Source organism: Leptonychotes weddellii, chromosome 5, assembly GCF_054177405.1.
Source record: "Leptonychotes weddellii isolate Sample4059 chromosome 5, ASM5417740v2, whole genome shotgun sequence".
NCBI lineage: Eukaryota > Metazoa > Chordata > Mammalia > Carnivora > Phocidae > Leptonychotes > Leptonychotes weddellii.
The window spans coordinates 127001392-127020842 of record NC_138373.1 but is presented as its reverse complement, the minus strand read 5'-3'; the positions used below and the strand labels follow the sequence as shown (position 1 = coordinate 127020842).

Sequence of the window (19451 nt, the reverse complement as noted above, 5' to 3'; positions counted from 1 at the left end):
CTATGGAAAGAGCCAAGATGTTCATCAACAGATGAATGGATAAAGAAGATGTGGTATATATACACAATGGAATATTATGCAGCCATCAAAAAAATGAAATCTTGCCATTTGCAACAACGTGAATGGAACTAGAGGGTATTATGCTAAGCAAAATAAGTCAGAGAAAGACAAGTATCATATGATCTCATTGATATGAGGAATCCTTAACCTCAGGAAACAAACTGAGGGTTGCTGGAGTGGTGGGGGGTGGGAGGGATGGGGTGGCTGGGTGATGGACATTGGGGAGGGTATGTGCTATGGTGAGTGCTGTGAATTGTGTAAGACTGATGAATCACAGACCTGTACCTCTGAAACAAGATAGCAGCAAGGGAAAAATGAAGGGGGGGAAATCGGAGACGGAGACGAACCATGAGAGACTATGGACTCTGAGAAACAAACTGAGGTTTTAGAGGGGAGGGGGGTGGGGGGATGGGTTAGCACGGTGATGGGTATTAAGGAGGGCCGGTATTGAACGGAGCACTGGGTGTTATACGCAATAAATCATGGAATAAATGGAACCATACAATAAAAAATAAATAAGTAAATAAAACTGTGCTAGAGATCTGAAGTATGAAGCATATTTTTAAAGAATTTCAAATTTGTTTATTTTCAAGATAAACAACAGTATTTGCTATCAATGAGAGAAAAGTTAACCAAGAAAATAATATACCTTGCAGTAGCTTTCAGTATCTACACTCTAAATGTTGACCCTCAAAACGTCTAAATATTCTTCAGTACAGTATAACCTGTACTTCAGGGATGGTTTCTCGAACCTAGCATAAACTGGTAATGTGAATACAGTTCTGGACCCTTTAAAGGGACTGTATACATAGAAAGATATTCCGCATTCCGCTATATGTTAAAAGTAAACCTCTTTGCCTTCAACTTTTAGTTCTGTCCTTTTAAGTTAGCTTAAGTAGAAATAGAGCACTTAATTTTTTCATGATTTAAAGTCTCTTCTTATGCCTTTATTCATAGAGGTTTACCTGCAGCCATACTGTCTATTAAAATTAGAAATATTCTGAAGTCACCAGAACAGCAGAGATGTCTGTTGTTATAATCAAATGGTATCTGGAATTGTTTTATCTTTCCCCTGAAACACATTATTTGAGTACACTTTGCTTGATGGAAAACCATCATTGTGCCTTTTGCTTAAAGAGCTGTAGCAGTATTAGAACACTGGATTCTTTCCTGAGAGGGGAACTAACTCAGAATATATGTGCACTTAGTTCAACATGATTAGCTGATGCACACCGAATCCCATGTTGACCAAATGGTGACTTTTAGGTTGGAATTTGTATACTTTACCTTTTTTTCTCAAATTCAACATGTTCAATCTTAACTGTCTGAGTACAAGTTAAAGGCTTTTCCTCCCATGAGATTTAAATACATGTTACTTTGTTCTGTGCTGAAATGTGTTAACTCTCTTATTCTGGATTATGCATTAGAAAACTCTAATAAAAACAGTATATTTTTTTTTTAAGGTCTTCCATTGACAGAACATCTGCAAACTTAATGAGGCAATCCATTGATATAAATACATCAACTCATAAATCCCCATACATGCAGCCAGTAGCATCACTGGCCAAGTACAAACCATCTGGGGAGGTTTGGAGACTTTCAGTTCCTTTGGTCACAGGTTAGCAGAACACATATTTCATATAGTAGATTATTTCTTAAACAGTCCTCCTTCCTGAAAATAAGCCATTCTACTAACCATATTTAAAAACACCCTAAAGGAACCTATAATTAAAGAGGAGAATGGAACAGAAGTGAACAGTCTAGGAGGTAGTTCACAGTAAAGGACTGTGTGTTTATGTACACACTTTTTTTTTTCTTCCCAAATGTCATTATCTAAATCTTATCTCTTCCATATGCCTCTTATATCTGTTTCAATGGACAGATTATAAACTACTAAAGAGATTCTATGAATCTTTCTCCCCAACCTATAGTGTCTAGAATACTCTTAGTCATACTATTGCAAACAGACAGTGGTTGATTGAATTTTGTGCCACATCTACAAACTACTTTTACTGAGATGTAGGAAATTAATAAAAGATTAATTGCAGATTCAATTTAATAGTTGTATGAATATTCATATTTTATTTTCCTTCTTGAGGCTGTTCGGCATATTGTGTTTCTTTGAAAAATTTTTCCATTTCATACATTTATTGTCATAAATGCATTGGCAAATTTATTGGCATGTTCCCTTTTATACTCCTGATACTATTTGTATGTTTATCTTTTTAATGATTAGTCTTGCCAGAGTTGTGTGAATTTTATTAGTTATCTAAGAACCAACTTTTGAAGGTTTAATCATCTCTGTGTATTTCTTTCACTAACTACTAGTCTCTTGATTTTTAGTCTCTTCCTTTTCTAATATGTGTTCAAAGCTAATGTTTTCTTTTTTTTTTTTTAAAGATTTTATTTATTTGTTTTGATAGAGAGACAGTGAGAGAGGGAATACAGCAGGGGGAGTGGGAGAGGGAGAAGCAGGCTTCCCGCTGAGCACGGAGCCCGATGCGGGGCTCGATCCCACGACCCTGGGATCATGACCTGAGCTGAAGGCAGTCACTTAACCAACTGAGCCACCCAGGCGCCCTTTTTTTTTTTTTTTTAAGATTTTATTTATTTGACAGAGAGAGAGAGAGAGTTAGCAAGAGCAGGAACACAAGCCGGGGGAGTGGGAGAGGGAAAAGCAGGCTTCCCGCCAAGCACGGAGCCCGATGCGGGGCTCGATCCCACGACCCCGGGATCATGACCTGAGCTGAAGGCAGACGCTTAATGTACTGAGCCACCCAGGCACCCCAAAGCTAATGTTTTCTTATATCATGGTTTAGCTCATCCCACAAGTTTTGATGTGCAGTGTTATCATTATAATTCAGTTATTTTCATTATTACTCAAAATATTTTCTGATTTCCACTCTGATTTCTTCTTTGACTCAAAAGTTGTTTACATGTATAATTCTTAAGTTTAAAGTATATGGGAATTTTCTACTTAGATTTAAAACAATTTTTTTTAACTTAAATGCATTATGGGTCAGAAACTATGATTTCAATTTTTTTGTAATTTATTAAAATTTACCTCAAAGCCCAGCACATGGTCATTTTTTAAAAAAATTCCACATGTACTTGAAAAAATTATGTAGTGGTTGGGGACAGTTTATTGTATTTGTCCATTAGGTCAGTTTTACTTTTTTCATTGGTCAAATCTTGTATCTTTACAATTTTTTTTGCTTTTCCCATAAGATTGATGGGAGCATGAAAATATTCCCAGCATGATTGTAGATTTATTTCTTTTATAGCTAATTTTTGTTTTATATATTGAGATTATGTTATTAACTAAATACCAACTTATAATTATTATATTTTCCTGGCAAATTGAAACTTTTTCATTATGAAGGGTTTCTCTTTAACTTCAAGAATATTTTTTCCCTGATATTAACTAGTATCTACTTTGATATTCATACATTTTCCTTTTGATGAATATTTACAAATATGCCTTTTCTTTCCTATTAATTTTGAACTTTTTGTACCCTTGTTTTAGTTGTGTTTCTTCTAACTAACATGTTATTGGGCTCTATTTTCCCAGTAAGTCAATCTTTGTTTTATAATTGAAGCATTCAATTTATATTTAATGGAATTACTGACATATCTGGATGTAAGTCTACTATCCTATACTATTTGTTTTATATATGTATTGTGTGCCAAGAATTAACTGCTTTACATTGAGAACTGTAACCATCTGCATTAATATGACAGAGCTATGGGGTCTAAGAACTGAGACCACCTGTGTCAACATGATTTATTTGTTTGTTAAAGAAAAACTGCCCAGGAAAGATAAGACTGTAAATCAATAAATAACTTCATTGTTTCAGGAAACTCATATGTTAATTTATCTCAGACAATCTGCTCACCTTGGCAAAGAGCTCACTTATCAAGTAACAGTTTACTTATCAAGACTTGCTTCAAGACCCTTCCCTTGCTATAGACACTAATCATAAAACTATTGTCATGAACTTTTCCAAATTGCAATCTGGTCCCCACCTGAAAAGAGCCACCTTTTTAAACCACTTGAGCCCAGACTTCACAATCCTATAAATATCCTCTCCTGACTTCACCTTCAGAGACTGTCGAGGCAGAATTCTCTATTACTACAGAGTTCTAATAAACTTAGTTTTGCTTTATTAACAGACTGCCTGGAGATATTTTGGGGGAGTTCAATAACATATTTATTCCTTTAATCCTCATGACAACCTTGTAAGTAAATTCTGTTCTTATGTTCTTTTTACAGATGAGAAATTGAGGCATACTGAATACTAAAGTGACTTACAAAAGGACACACAACAATTTAACTCACATGAATCTAAGCTCTGCTACTAATATTACTGAGTCTATCTACCCCTGAAGTCTACCTATTTGAAGATACTACAAAGGATCCTATGTTCTGACCCTCTCAGCCCCACACAATAATTACAGTACTGATTACGGTACTTTTGTTGTCTTCCCCACTAGATTGTGGGCTCTTTAAGAACAGGGACATACCCTGTTTGTCTCCATGCTGTCAGTGCCCAGCATAACCTCTGACACATGACAATCGTTCAATAAATGTTTCTAAAATGAAAATTAAATGAAACCCCACTCTACAAATGAGGCTCTCAGATATTAAGAGTCTCGCTTTTGCTCAGTTAGAATGTAACTGTCATAACTTATGCTTCTGCCAATACCCCACATTCCTTAGCTCAACTGTAAACTGAATTGAGTTCTCCAAGAGCAGTTTTTATGAGACGAAGAGTCTACAAACATTGAAATGGGGATTGATACTTATAAAGCTATAGCCCTACCAAAATAGGATATTTCTTTGCTTTATTTGCTGAATATTATCATCTCAGTGTGATCATACAGGTTCTCTCTTGTGGATTAGCTTGAGTCACACAAATGTCTCTAATAAAACTGGAAAGCATTAATTGGTAAATGTACTTTCTGACAATGTTTTAAGACACAGGGAAGTTACTATAAAGTTTCCTTGGTAGTGAAACAGTTGGAATTCACTTCTCTATACTAAACAGAGCTTTACACATATGAAGTTTTTTTTCTTTATTATTTATTTATTTATTTATTTTTAAAGATTTTATTTATTTATTTGAGACAGAGAGCATGAGAGGGAGGAGGGTCAGAGGGAGAAGCAGACTCCCCGCCGAGCAGGGAGCCCGATGCGGGACTCGATCCCGGGACTCCAGGATCATGACCTGAGCCGAAGGCAGTCGCTTAACCGACTGAGCCACCCAGGCGCCCCTTTTTTCTTTATTATAAGGAGAAAATAATGTTATATATTTAGTCATCAGGGAAAAAGTTCAAAATTTTACGTATCTGGGAGTGGGGTGGCAAATAGTGTGTGCATGCTTGTAAGTGTACAGATGAAACAAGATTGGTAAAAAGTTGATAATTACTGAAGTTTGTGATGAGTACCTGGGGATTCATTAGACTCTTCAATTCTGAACACATTTGAAATTTTCCATAATAAGCTTAAAAAATGGCTAATTTCCCCAGTATTGTACTAGCTATACAAAGTACCTGATCATTCACATATATAATGGCTGCAAACTTAATATCACAACCCAAAGCAAAAGTTATTCTTTCCATCTGTGGATAGACTCTAAAATTTACGAGAGTAGTTACTTCTTCTGCTGGAAGAATTTTACATAGTCTTTTGCTGAGCATCAAGGAAGCTTTTCCCCAACTGTCCATCTCTTCTGTGTATATTAGAACCTCAAGATTTCTGCAGATGAAAAGAAGCTGCACCACACCGGACACAGTGCTGGCCTTCTTTCCTTTACTCCTGCTTTTCTCTGATTGGCTTTCTACAGAGCACAACGTAATTCCATTAAGTGCAACCCATCCCTTTATTTTAGTAAGATAAATAGCTTCAAGAATCCTGAAAGTCATTATCTCACAAGATGTAAATTCCTTTAAGGGCACAGAATATTTCCTCATGTAACTTAGATTAAAACACATATTAAGCACTTTTTATGTCTGCCTGGTTCCTGGGTGTTTCTTTCCTTTGAATGTGGATTTTCCCCTCTGGATAACATGGAAAATCCTTCCAAAATCTGGAGGAAAATGCAAATGATCTTCTGTACCAACTAATTTTACTATATATACACCTCTACCATTCCTCTGTTAATAAAAGTTTTTAAGTCAGTAAAAGTCAAAATGTGGTATGTAGCAAATATCAAGGGTCTCAAATATAGAACAGAAAACAAATGTCAGATTACAATGTCCTATTGATACACTAACTCAGGAACGTAGGTCAATCCTTTTTTAATATTTTCATGAGTTCTTATTTTATTAATGTATGCTTTGACAACGGAAAAATGGATTATGGTATTCTGTTGTTAGCTAGTATTTTATTGTTTATTTAAAATATAGAGCAATGTTTTTCAAATATTTACATAATACAACACACATGTTTAGAAGAGCAAAATTAGCAATCCGTTCCATAAACAGATACATCTAATACCTTGCTTCAACTGAAATCATTGCTGCTTCTTCAGGGCAATAATAGCGTAACATCTGGGAGATTTCACAGGATCAAACAACTTCACAAGTGTAGCCCATGCAATATCTTCCTGCAAATTGATAAGTGATTTAAACACATAGCAATTTGTTGAAGGTAAGAATGAAAGATGAATCAAACTATATATTGTAATATAAAAACAATACAAAAACAAACTATGTAAAAGAAAATTATGCTGTGGGAAATACAGATGTACATAGATAGTGAACTACAAGGTTACTCTCTGTTGCAATTGTGAAAAACGAAGTGGTCAAAAACAATTGGGTATTACTGAAACAAATTATTATACAATGAAACATTATTCAGCTTCTGTAGTATATTTAATGAGATGGGAAAATTCTAAATAGAATGAAACAAATTATATGCAAAATTGTACTTATAATTTGATTCCAATTTTAATTAAAGTAGGCATAATATGCTCATACATATATGTGTGGCATATATATATTAGAGAAAGGCACTAAAAAACATACCAAAAATTTAAATTAATGCTGATAGATGGAATTATTGTTTTTATTTTTTTATATTCTTCATTTAAAATTCTCTAATGTAAATATTACTCTTATAATATTATTTATACTATTTAAAATATTATTTAAACAATATTTAAAGTATTAACAAATTAATATGATTTCTATCACTTCATAACCAATCTATTAATCTTCATGCATACTATTTACTTATTTTATTTATTTATTTTTTTAGCATTTACTTATTTTATTTAGGTCAATGGAAATTGTTTTGAAAAGGGAAATAGTGAGTACCTAGTAAAACAGACTTAATTCTGTCACCTATAAATTTGGACACCTAAGATTTCCAGTGATTCTGAGTTAGTTGGTTGCTTAAGAAAGTACACAAATCCAAATATTTAAAAATTGCCTTTTTCCATAAAAGTACAAATTAGAACAAAAGCAAACATTTATTAAAATCCATTTGTTCCAAATAGCCTGTTGAAAAGAAGAACTAAAACTACCCACTATGATAAAACAAAATTCTTAAAATAAAGCACTTATGATGGAAACTTAAGGCTGAATCCATGTATGGGTTTAATTTAAATAGTTCACATAACTATTTTGATCACAGCTCAGAGTAAAATCTGCAAAAAAACATTTTCCCTAAAGATAACCAAGAAAACAATTTTTGGGGGCATTCAACATAGGTAAAACAAACATGACTATGAAAAGAACAAAAGTAATTTGCACTGATCAGAAAGAAGTTTTTATACTGCAGACTACATATGTCCAAAATCCCAAAGTGATTTAAAAGGTAAATTCTTATAAAATGAAAATATACATACTATCTTTTATATCTGGTCTTTATTAATTTTGGCTTTATAATATGTCACATATGATGCTTGTGTTTACTGCCTACTGTATAGTAATTACCATACAATTAAAGAATATAAACTTTTATTATAGCACCTTGCTGAAAACATCTGTTGTACATATGTTTATGTTTAAAAAGAGATAGAATGAATATTTAAACTTGGAAAATATAATGAGAAAAATTATCTGACTAGTTTTATGTAAAAGAAAGTTATCCTAGATATAAGTGGATCCATTTACTGCATTTAATGAAGATATTATGTATTTTAAAATACCATGATTTACCTGTTCTTTCAGGTAGCAAAGTCGATCTAGAAGAATCAATGTCTCTATACAAGGAGCCAGAACAACTTTCAACTAAAAGAAAGAATGATAGGATGGTAGAACTTTAAAAAAAAAAAAAAAGACTAGCTTAACACTTATGTTTAAGAAAATGTATCTACAGAAATTTATGTAAGGCCAAATCTCCAGTACCAATTGTACATCTTCAGAAAATGAATACTGCAGAGATCAAAAGTTTTTCTTTAATGATAATAGGAAAAGAATGTCCTCTGAATGACTTTGAGGTAGAATCCAAAGGCAGTTATACATATGTGATAGAGAGCTTTCAAAGGTACTAAGAGTAAAATTCATTAAAAGGAATGCTTGTGAAATAACTGCATTGAGACCAATATGTGTTCAAAGAACTCTGAAATTTCTTTCTGTGCATTTATGATACACTTTAAGAGAAATCTACCATGTGTTTTCTTTATTACATTACTGACACCTAATATAGTTCTGAAATAGGAAATGATCCAAAAGGGTTTTTCTGCAGTAAGAGAAAAACAACATAGATTGGTTGGTCCCATAATAAAAGTTAATAGAACCCTATTTAAGTCTAGCAACATATCCAATTTAATAGGTTTAATTCTGAGATTTACCATATTAAAAGCTTCCAGCTCATTCATTCTAGGCTTATACTTCTCGTAGTAGTCCATTATAACTTTTTCTGGCAGCTTCAAGATAAAACAACAACAAGAAATGCAACAACAGTTAAAAAAAAGTTTTTCTTTACCAAATATACCTTAAAGTAAAATCAATGTAACAATTTAAAACAAACTTCAGTGTCTAAAGAACTCTAAGGATATGCATGAAACAAGTCAATATAAGTTCTTTCATTAATATCTTCTGTACCTAGTTTATTTAGCGTATCATAAATAAAACCAGCAGTAACATCCTATTGATATTGTTTAATTTCAGCCAGTAGATGAAATATTTACTTTCACTTGTTTCTATGCGTGTAGTACACAGGAGCTCAATAAACATTTTTTTTGAGTAAAATTAAGATTTAAAATGATGTATCTATAATTATATGTCCTAGAGAATAATTTTCAAAGGCAACAAGAACACAATAAGGACATATGTTCATATTTAAGGTAATTTCCTCTAACATCCACTTAACAAATCCATCAACAAGCATTACTTTCTTATTTTTTTCAAAAACATAGGATGCCTATAGTACACTGAACACTTGTGGTTTGCAGGCTGCTTTTTACAACACATATGCTTCTGTTCACACCAGCAGAACTTTATGTTTACTGAGTCGATTGTATTCGTTTCTAAACTTGATATAAGTAAATATTACATAACTAATAAAATATTAATGCAAAAGAAGAACTTTTTTCTATAAATTGGATGCTTTTGTGAAAGGCTTGACAAAGGAAACCATCAGAAGAAACTGCTGTCAAATTACATATGGTGAAAGCAAATGAAAGACTGGATAAAAAGGAGTAAAAAATCTGAAAGGATTTGTATTCAGATTTTTTTGCAAATGCCTAAATTACTATTTATTTTTTTTATTATTTTTTATATATTTTATTATTTTTTTCAAAGTCCTTATTCTTTTTCTTACTGCACTTTCTTTTGAACTTAGAAAGTACAAAAAGGTATCAGTGAAAAGTGAGGTTTTTGTCTCATTCATTTCTAGTGCAGGCTTCCAGAAAAGATTTCTCCCTTGGTATAGAATCCAAGCAGATTACACCTCCTTCCCCAACCCTCTTTAAAATTTTGCCCATCTTTCAATCAAATGAGTACCTCCTGAACCAAATTTTTGCAGTAACGTATATTAGACTGGATCCAGGCCTAAACTTCAAGCCAGCAAAAATTCGCATCTTACAAAATTGTGTGTGTTTGAATTATAGCCTTTATTTAGTCTTTACTTCTCTCCTGCCACCTGAGATCAGCAGTTACAGGACAACTCAGAACTCATAATCTTTTTTTAATCCTGTTCCACCAGCACATTGCTTCCCGTAAACATTGTTTTTCAATGTGAATCCATGGGTTCTCCAATAGTCTTTGTTTCTTTTTTATGTCAAATTGGGAAGCACTACCCTGGTCACCAATTGCATTTGTTCCAAACTAGGAATGGTTGATTTGGCTCCTCAGCATATTCCACTTTAGAGAACTGTATTCTGTTGGTTTTGCCGGGGATATGTAACCCTGGAAATTTTCTCTTGGTATCTTTCTGCATTCCTCTTTACCTTCATTGTGCTTCATAATACATGATTTGAGATTCAACATGCTTTCTGATTTTGTCAAAGAAGGAGTTTGTGTTTTGGTTTCTATTTGTTAGTTTAGTGTGATTCTAAAGAATAATGGAAGCCTGTTGTTTAAGCGACCAAAGCTGGACACTGTAGACTGATAGACTGTTGTTAGCTAAAGTCCATACTATCTCAGCCAGGTAATCACTGTCAACATCAATGATAAGTTATATTAATAGATACCCTTGAGGGATGCCTGGGTGGCTCAGTTGGTTAAGTGTCTGCCTTCGGCTCAGGTCATGATCCCAGGGTCCTGGGATCGAGTTCCCCATCAGGCTCCTTGCTTAGCGGGGAGCCCGCTTCTCCCCCTGACTGCCGGAGCCCCCTGCTTGTCATCTCTCTCTCTGACAAATAAATAAATAAAATCTTTGGAAAAAAAATAGATACCCTTGATATGTCAGGAACATGGCACTCTATTTCTATGGTCTTCCTCTCAAAAACCCTTAGCCCCAGTCCAATTATGAGGAAAACATCTGCAAATCCAAGTGAAGGAATATTCTACAAAATGTCTGACCAGTACTCCTCAAACTCTCAAGGTCATCAAAAATAAGGTAAGTCTGAGAAACCGTCACAACCAATAGGACTAAATGCAGTGTGATATCCTGGATAGGATTGTGGAACTAAAAAGACAATATGTAAAAACTAAGGAATTCTGAATAAAATATGGACTTCAGCTAACAACAGTGTATCAGTCTACAGTGTCCAGCTTTGGTTCACTGGTTCTTGTGTACTTTTCATTAAAATGTTATTACGTGTGGTTTTTACATATAATATTGACAATGTTATTAGGTGTGGTTTTTACATATAATATTGCTTTTGATCTCAATTTAAAAGTATACTTGTTAAGGGCGCCTGGGTGGCTCAGTCGGTTGAGCGACTGCCTTCGGCTCAGGTCATGATCCTGGGGTCCTGGGATCGAGTCCCACATCGGGCTCCCTGCTCTGCAGGGAGCCTGCTTCTCCCTCTCCCACTCCCCCTGCTTGTGTTCCCTCTCTCGCTGTGTCTCTCTCTGTCAAATAAATAAATAAAATCTTTAAAAAAAAAAAAAAAAGTATACTTGTTAACTCTTGTTTTGTTCTTTTCCCAATTGTAATTGCTACAAATCTATACATCATAAGTTACAGGACACTTTATTATTAACAGTATGCTCATGTTCAAGGATAATTTGAGGTGGTTTATAATATGATGAATAAAAACATATCAATAGTAGGGCCATTAAAGAAAGGATAAACTCTCAAGGGTGTACAATTCAAAGGAGAAAAACATGATACCTAGTCCCCTAGCTAAGAACAGCTGCTGGAATCAAGCATAAATGTACATTCGAGCCTCCTGATAGCTAAGGCAAAAAAACAAATAAGTTGAGTGTTCTTTGGAGGAGACTGTCCTATCATGAAAAATTGAATTATTATGTAGATTGTTATATAACAGAACCTAGATATGAAAAAGCTTTGAAATATTGTCTTTACTGAATGCCCAAAAATATCCTCATACCAAATACATTAAGACTCTGAATGCCTCTAAAACTTAAGCCCTATTTTGTTGTGTTTCTGCCCAATCACTGCTTGGGGAAAGAACCCTAGGCTGCAACTTATGTAAAAATCCTCCTGCAGGTAGTTTCCCCTTTTCTACCTCTCTCACCTTATTTGATTTAGGGTATCTGTTTACACAAATTCTATCCAAATAGCTGTGAAAGCGATCAAATGAATCAATTAGATCCTCTTTTTCTGGGTCGGGGGGGCGGTGCTGTGCAGAGAGGGGAAGTGATAAAAGCGATATACAAAGTTTGCTGCAGATGGGAAGCAGAGTCATGAATAAACAACTCATCGATAAGCAAGAATCTGGAGAGAAAAATTATCTAGAACAAAGAGTGAAATAGCTGCTGGTTCAGAGCTCTCATTAACAAAATACATTCTGAGGAGACTAGACTGTACATCACTTTCTTGGTTTTTGTGAAGCCAAGAGATCTCAGTCTTTCTTATAAGTATATGTATTCCTGGACTAGCCTCCCACAAATTAATTAGAAAACCTGAGTAAATCTTTATTTCTTGCAATCAAATGACCACATATCTTCCTTCTTTTTTTTTTTTTAAAGATTTTATTTATTTATTTGACAGAGAGAATGAGATAGAGAGCATGAGAGGGGGGAGGGTCAGAGAGAGAGGCAGACTCCCTGCTGAGCAGGGAGCCCGACGTGGGACTCGATCCTGGGACTCCAGGATCATGACCTGAGCCGAAGGCAGTCGCTTAACCAACTGAGCCACCCAGGCGCCCCACATATCTTCCTTCTTAAAACCATAATAAAAGCAAACAATTTAATCATAACTCTGATAATGCATCCCTACAGGGATGAATTACTATAGGCATAGGGTTGTAAACAGTGGAATATAGTTCTTTAATGATGTGATTTGACATAGAGATTTATGACAACATAGATAGATCCAGAGGGTATCATACTAAGTGAAATAAGTCAGACTAAGAAAAATACCATGTGGGGCGCCTGGGTGGCTCAGTTGGTTAAGCGACTGCCTTCGGCTCAGGTCATGATCCTGGAGTCCCGGGATCGAGTCCCGCATTGGGCTCCCTGCTCGGCAGGGAGTCTGCTTCTCCCTCTGACCCTCCCCCCTCTCATGTGCTCTCTCTCTCTCATTCTCTCTCTCAAGTAAATAAATAAAAATCTTTAATAAAAAAAAAAAAAGAAAAATACCATGTGATTTTACTCATGTGGAATCTAAAAAAACACAACAAACAAAAAGCAGAATCAGACCTATAAAATACAGAGAACAAACTGATGGTTTCTAGACTGGAGGGGGGATGGGCAAAATGGGTAAAGGGGAGTGGGAGATACAGGTTTCCAGTTATGGCATGAAGAAGTCACTGGAATAAAAGGAACAGCATACAGGATGTAATCAATGGTATTGTAATAGTGTTGTACAGTGACAGATGGTAGCTACACTTGCGAGCACAGCATAACTGTATAAAGAAATGGAATCGCTACACTTGTATACCTGAGAGTAATAGAACATTGTATGTCAACTTTACTCAAATAAAAAAATTAAAGAAAAAAGATAGATAGGGCTTGGGTGTCTAGAATGTGGATGGCTAGTATGTGCATTAAAAGTAGGGAGTGGGGTTTAGTACAGAGTTCTTTACTGTTACTGAGGTTAAGACCAAGAAATCATGGGACATTCCTGAGATACTGTAGGTAATTCAACTGCAGCTGTTGGGGGATTCAAGGCCACATTCTGAAGTAATGAGGCTTAACTGAGATAAATTAGAAGGCATAATAGGTAAGGATTAGGGTTTTATCATTAAGAATCAGAACTCTGCTGAGAATCTAAAAACATACTGGATCTCTAGCTCATGAGAGGGGGAAAAAAAGCACTCAATACTGAACAAAGGGGAAAACTAGAAATTTAAAGCCTGAAGATGAAGCTGTGTTGGAAGACAGTGATGAAATCAGGGTACCAGAAGCAAAGGCAAGGATTTGAGCAGTGTTCTGGACAAATCCGACTGCTGCCCTGGTTAGACTTCTGAGGTCCCATAACATGTCTGGATTTGCACTTGGAAAAAGCTCACGCACTTTCTGATTTCCAAACAGGACTCTCTTTAAAGCTCCCGTAACTCTTTAGTACTTACTTGACTGCATAAAAGGAACTGCACATGTGCCTATACGTAGGACCAAAAATTTCCTAAAGAAGAAGTATTTGAGCTGCTCAAGCACTTGAACAAAGTACTCAGTTAAAATCATAGAGTCTTGTCACATACATCAACCTGTTCTGCTAGATACAAAATATACAATTGACATTATTGCAATAAAATAAACTCTTCAGAGCTCTCAGATCCTGGTAGGGGAGATCAGAACTACTGAGTTTCTGGAAAGGGGAATAATTTACTACATAGTTCCCAGAAAAGTGATCTCCAAATCACTGTCCTGTGATTTTTTTTTTCCTCCCAAGGTTCACTGAAAGTTCAGGATAACCTTCCAATTAATTTTGTTCTAAACTTTTTTATTCCTTGCTTCCTTCCTTCCTTCCTGAACTGGAAGAACTTGGCACACAAAATCATTATACAAGAAGTTTTACATCCATGGTGTTTTTGACTATTACAATCTATAAACCAATAGTAAAGAGATGGTCTGCTATGACACTTAAAAAAAGCATTATTAAAATGGGATCCTACACTGCTATTTTCCAATAGGAAAAAAATCAAGTTCATTAAGGTATGAATTCTAATGTGGAGCACCTTTTTATAAAGAAGCATTAGAAAAGATAGTCTGAGGAGCACCTAGGTGGCTCAGTTGGTTAGGCTTCTGTCTTCAGCTTAGGTCACGATCCCAGGGTCCTGGGATTGAGCCCTGCATCAGGCTCCCTGCTCAGCAGGGAGTCTGCTTCTCACCTCTCCCTCTGCCCCGCTCCCCCTGCTTGTGCTCACCCTCACTCTTTCTCAAATAAATAAAATCTTTATTTTTTTAAAGATTTTATTTATTTGACAGAGAGAGAGAGACAGCGACAGAGGGAACACAAGCAGGGGGAGTGGGAGAGGGAGAAGCAGGCTCCCCACTGAGCAGGGAGCCCGACTTGGGGCTCAATCCCAGGACCCTGGGATCATGACCTAAGCCGAAGGCAGACGCTCAACGACTGAGACACCCAGGCACCCCATAAATAAAATGTTTAAAAGAAAAATAAAAAATGGTTTGAATATAAACTCTACTGATGTTCTACATGCTTGCTGTACTATTTTCCTAAAATGTAGAATTATAATTACAAAATGTAGACAATGATTAATATTTTATATAAGGCAAAAGGATGTTTGATTAGTAGATAGGGAATCTCTCTAAATGTGGCTTTTCACAGTTGGTAGCCAGCAGCTTTGGCAGGTGAATCACAGTCAGCAAGGGGTGTCAAGGTTAATGGCAGCACAAAGGTACACTTATTGTATCAGACTGATAGGCAGGCTTAGGCTGGGTCACAGTATCTCTGAGGAGAACGTCTAGTAAAGGCCTCTAAAAAGACCTGAAACAATTTCTGTCCTTTACCAGAAGAGGTTTATCTTCTCTAATTGGCTCCCACCCTTCTCAATATTAATGCAGGCTGTATTTTTAATTCTCCAAAAACTTTTGTTGCTTTTACTTTGTGTAAGGTTCACTTCCTTTGGGTTTGGTGGTTTCAGGTTTCCAAATTTTTTTTTAAAAAATTAAAGCTTCAGAAAGTGCAATGAACATTTATATATGCACTACTTAGATTCACCTATCACTACTATATTGCTACATTCATTTTAACCATCCATCCATCTTTATTATTGTTATTATTGCTGATCCATTTGGAAGTAATTACAAATGTCATGACTCTTCATCCCTAAATGCTTCAGCAAGTAGATCCTAGGAACAAGATATGCTCTTACATAACTCATCCCTAAATCCTTCAGCAAGTAGATCCTAGGAATAAGATATGCTCTTACATAACTGCAATAATCAAGTTTAGTAATTTAACATTGATCAAATATTGTTATCTATTATATAGTCTGTATCGAAATTTTACCATTTGTCCTAACAATGCCTTTTATAGCTCCCCACCCTTTTTAAAAAGACATTTAATTTTTAAGAGTATTTTTATTTTTGAGAGAAAGCGAGAACAAGTGTGGTGGGGGAGGGGCAGAGAGAGAAGCAGGCTCCCCAAAGAGCAGGGAGCCCGATGCAGGACTCGGTCCCAGGACCCTCGGATCATAACCTGAGCCAAAGGGAGATGCTTAACCGACTAAGCCACCCAGGTGCCCCCCCCCCACCTTCTTTAAGCATCCAATCTGGAATGGGGCATTAGTATCTCTAATCACATTTAATCTGGAACAGTTCAACTCTTCTTTGTCTTTCATGAAATTGATATATTTTTTTAAATTGAAGAACTGACATACAATATGCTATTAGTTTCAAGTATACAACACAGTAATTTAACATTTATACACATTACAAAATGGTCACCACAGTAAGTCTAGTTACCATCTGTCACCATAAGAAGTTGTTATATTTTTGACCATATTCCCTATGCTATACATTACATCCCTGTGTTTATATATTTTATAACTGAAAAATTGTACCACCTAATTCCCTTCAACTATTCTCTGCATCCTCCTGCTCCCTTTCCCTCTGGCAACCACCAATTTGTTCTCTGTATCTATGAGTCTTGTTTCTGTTTTGTTTGCTCATTTTTTTTTTTTAGATTCCACATATAAGTGAAATCATATGGTGTTTATCTTTCTCTGACTTATTTCACTTAAAAGTTATTTCACTTATTTCACTTAAATTCATAATACCCTCTAGGTCCATGCATGTTGCAAATGGCAAGATTTCATGCTCTTTAATGGTTGAGTAATATTCCATTGTGTATATATACCATATCTTCTTTATCCATTCATCTATTTATGAACATTTAGGTGTTTCTATATCTTGGCTACTATAAATAATGCTATGATGAACACAGGGGTGCATAGGTCTTTTTGAATTAGTGTTTTCATTTTCCTTTTTTTCCCAGATAAATACCTAGAAGTGGAATTGCTGGATTGTATGGTAGTTCTATTTTTAATTTTTTTTAAGACTTATTTATTTTAGAGAGAGAGAGTGCTTGTGTGTGAGTGGGGGGATGGGCAAAAGGAGAGAATCTTCAACCAGACTCCCCACTGAGCACGGAGCCCAACTTGGGGCTTGATCTCACAACCCATGAGATCATGACCTGAGTCAAAACCAAGAGTCACCAACCTAGCCACCCAGGCACCCATATTTTTAACTTTTTGAGGGACCTCATATTGTTTTCCATAGTAACTGCACCAGTTTGCATTCCTACCAACAGTGCACAAGGCTTCCCTTTCTCCACGTCCTAGCCAACACTCTTTATTTCTTGTCTTTTTGATAACAGCCACTCTAACAGGTATGAGGTGATATCTCGTTGTGGTTTTAATTTGCATTTCCCTGATGGTTAGTGATGTTGAACATCATTTCATGTCTGCTGACCATCTGTATGTTTTCTCTAAAAAAATACCTATTCAGGTCCTCTGCCCATTTTTTAATCAGCTTGAATTTTTTTGATATTGAGTTTATGAGTTCTTTATATATTTTGGATGTTAACCCCTTATCAGATACATCATTTGTGAATATCTTCTCCCACTTGCAGGTTGCCTTTTCCTTGATGTTTGATGGTTCCCTTCATTATCTGACACTGACACATTTTGAAAAGGCCAGTTACCTGGATGTTTTCTCATGAGTAGATTCAAGTTACGCATTTTGGGCAGGAATATTACATACGTGATGCTATATCTTCTTCAAAGCACTGCATTATGAGGCAGATGATGTCAGTTTGTTCATTATTGGTGATGCTAACTTTGAAGGCTGTTCTACTTTTTGAAATGAATTAACAATCTGTGGGAGGTACTGTGAGTCTGTGTAAATATCCTGTTCCCCCACAAATGTTTTACCCAATGGTTTTAATCCCTTGATGATTCTCCTGTGAATCAATTATTACCATGGTGGTTGCAAAAAGCAGCCAGAATTTACTTATGGGTATAATGCAAATGTTAAAGGAATTCAATCTATATCACTTATGGATATATTACCACATGGAAGAGGTCATGAGCTCTCTACCCTTGTTGGCTTTCCCGTGGAATAATTCCTGCCCTCTCACCTGTATTTAAACCACCTGGTGATTATTCTTAGCTCTGATAAATCTCTGATTTAACATCCAAAGATCAGTTTACTTGGCCTCTCCACATGTGCCCACTCCTTTAGCCTCATCTCTCACTGCTGCTTTTCCTGCTGGCTTTGTACTCCAGCAGTGTTTAGTTCAGAATCATGTTTCTCATATCTGTGTGTTTTTGCACAAGCAACCCCACCCCAGCACCTGCAATTAATTCTTTGCTCCCTACTTGCCCACCTTGTCTGCTTGATGAACTCCTACACATTCCTTCAAGACCAAACTAAGGCATATCCTTTGTGAAATCTTCACAGGCAAAGTGAGTTGCTCCTTTCTCTATGCTTCCATCCTATTTTATATATGTGTCTGTTGTTGTAGGTTCATGCTATATTATAATTACTTGTTTTCTTTCTAAACGGGTTATATCTTAATTATCTTTGTAGCCCCAGAGTTTATACTGTTCTTAACACATGGGAGATTTTTCAATGTAAGTGTTTGTTGATGAATAACTAAATCATTTTGGTCTCAAAAGTTTTCCTTTTGCTGTTCCATTTTGGAAACATATCTAAGAATATTTTTCTAAATTATCCTTTACTGCTTTTTTTTTAAATTTAATTTTATTATGTTATGTTAGTCACCACACAATACATCATTAGTGTCTGATGTAGTGATCCATGATTCACTATTTTCGTATAACACCCAGTGCTCCATGCAGTACATGCCCTCCTTAAAACCCATCACCAGGCTAACCTATCCCCCCACCACCCCTCCCCTCTAAAACCCTCAGTTTGTTTCTTGGAGTCCACAGTCTCTCATGGTTCGTGCCCCCTCCGATTTCCTCCCCTTCATTTCTCCTTTACTACTCTTACCTATCTTGCAAGATGGTGGGTAAAAAGGCTGAGAAGAAACCTGAATCCAAAGCTGATCCTGGTGGCAAGGTTAAGAAGGGTAACCTCAAGGCTGTAACACCAAAGAAGGAGAAATCCTGTCCTAGTCAGAGGAATTGGCAGATATTCCTGATCAGTTATGTATTCCAGAAAGACAATATACAAAAGGAAGTATTCAGCAGCTAAACTCTGGGCTGAGAAGAAAAAGAGAAGGTTCTTGCTACTGTCACTAAACCAGTTGGTGGTGACAAGAACGGTGGTACCCAAGTGGTTAAACTTCATAAAGTGCCTAGGTATCATCCAACTGAAGATGCACCTTGAAAGATGCACTGTGTGCTGAGGCACAGTAAAAAACCTGGCAGGCAGCA

General features: G+C 35.8%; 1 protein-coding gene and 1 pseudogene across 8 annotated transcripts in view; one reads left to right on the top strand and one right to left on the bottom strand.

Annotated features, from left to right (window-relative positions):
• METTL25 (methyltransferase like 25) overlaps positions 1–19451 on the bottom strand; it is a 155026-nt gene that overhangs the window by 40358 nt on the left and 95217 nt on the right. For all 8 annotated transcript variants that reach the window (XM_081822158.1, XM_081822156.1, XM_081822160.1 and 5 more), the window contains exons 10-12: positions 8862–8936; positions 8227–8298; positions 6560–6668 (exon numbers count right to left, since the gene is read on the bottom strand). In XM_081822158.1, the coding sequence (XP_081678284.1) occupies positions 6576–6668; positions 8227–8298; positions 8862–8936 (240 nt within the window). In that variant the 3' untranslated portion in view covers positions 6560–6575. The remainder of the gene's footprint in view (positions 1–6559; positions 6669–8226; positions 8299–8861; positions 8937–19451) is intronic.
• The window catches only part of LOC102734707 (large ribosomal subunit protein eL6 pseudogene), a 1441-nt pseudogene continuing 1067 nt past the window's right edge, over positions 19078–19451 (top strand).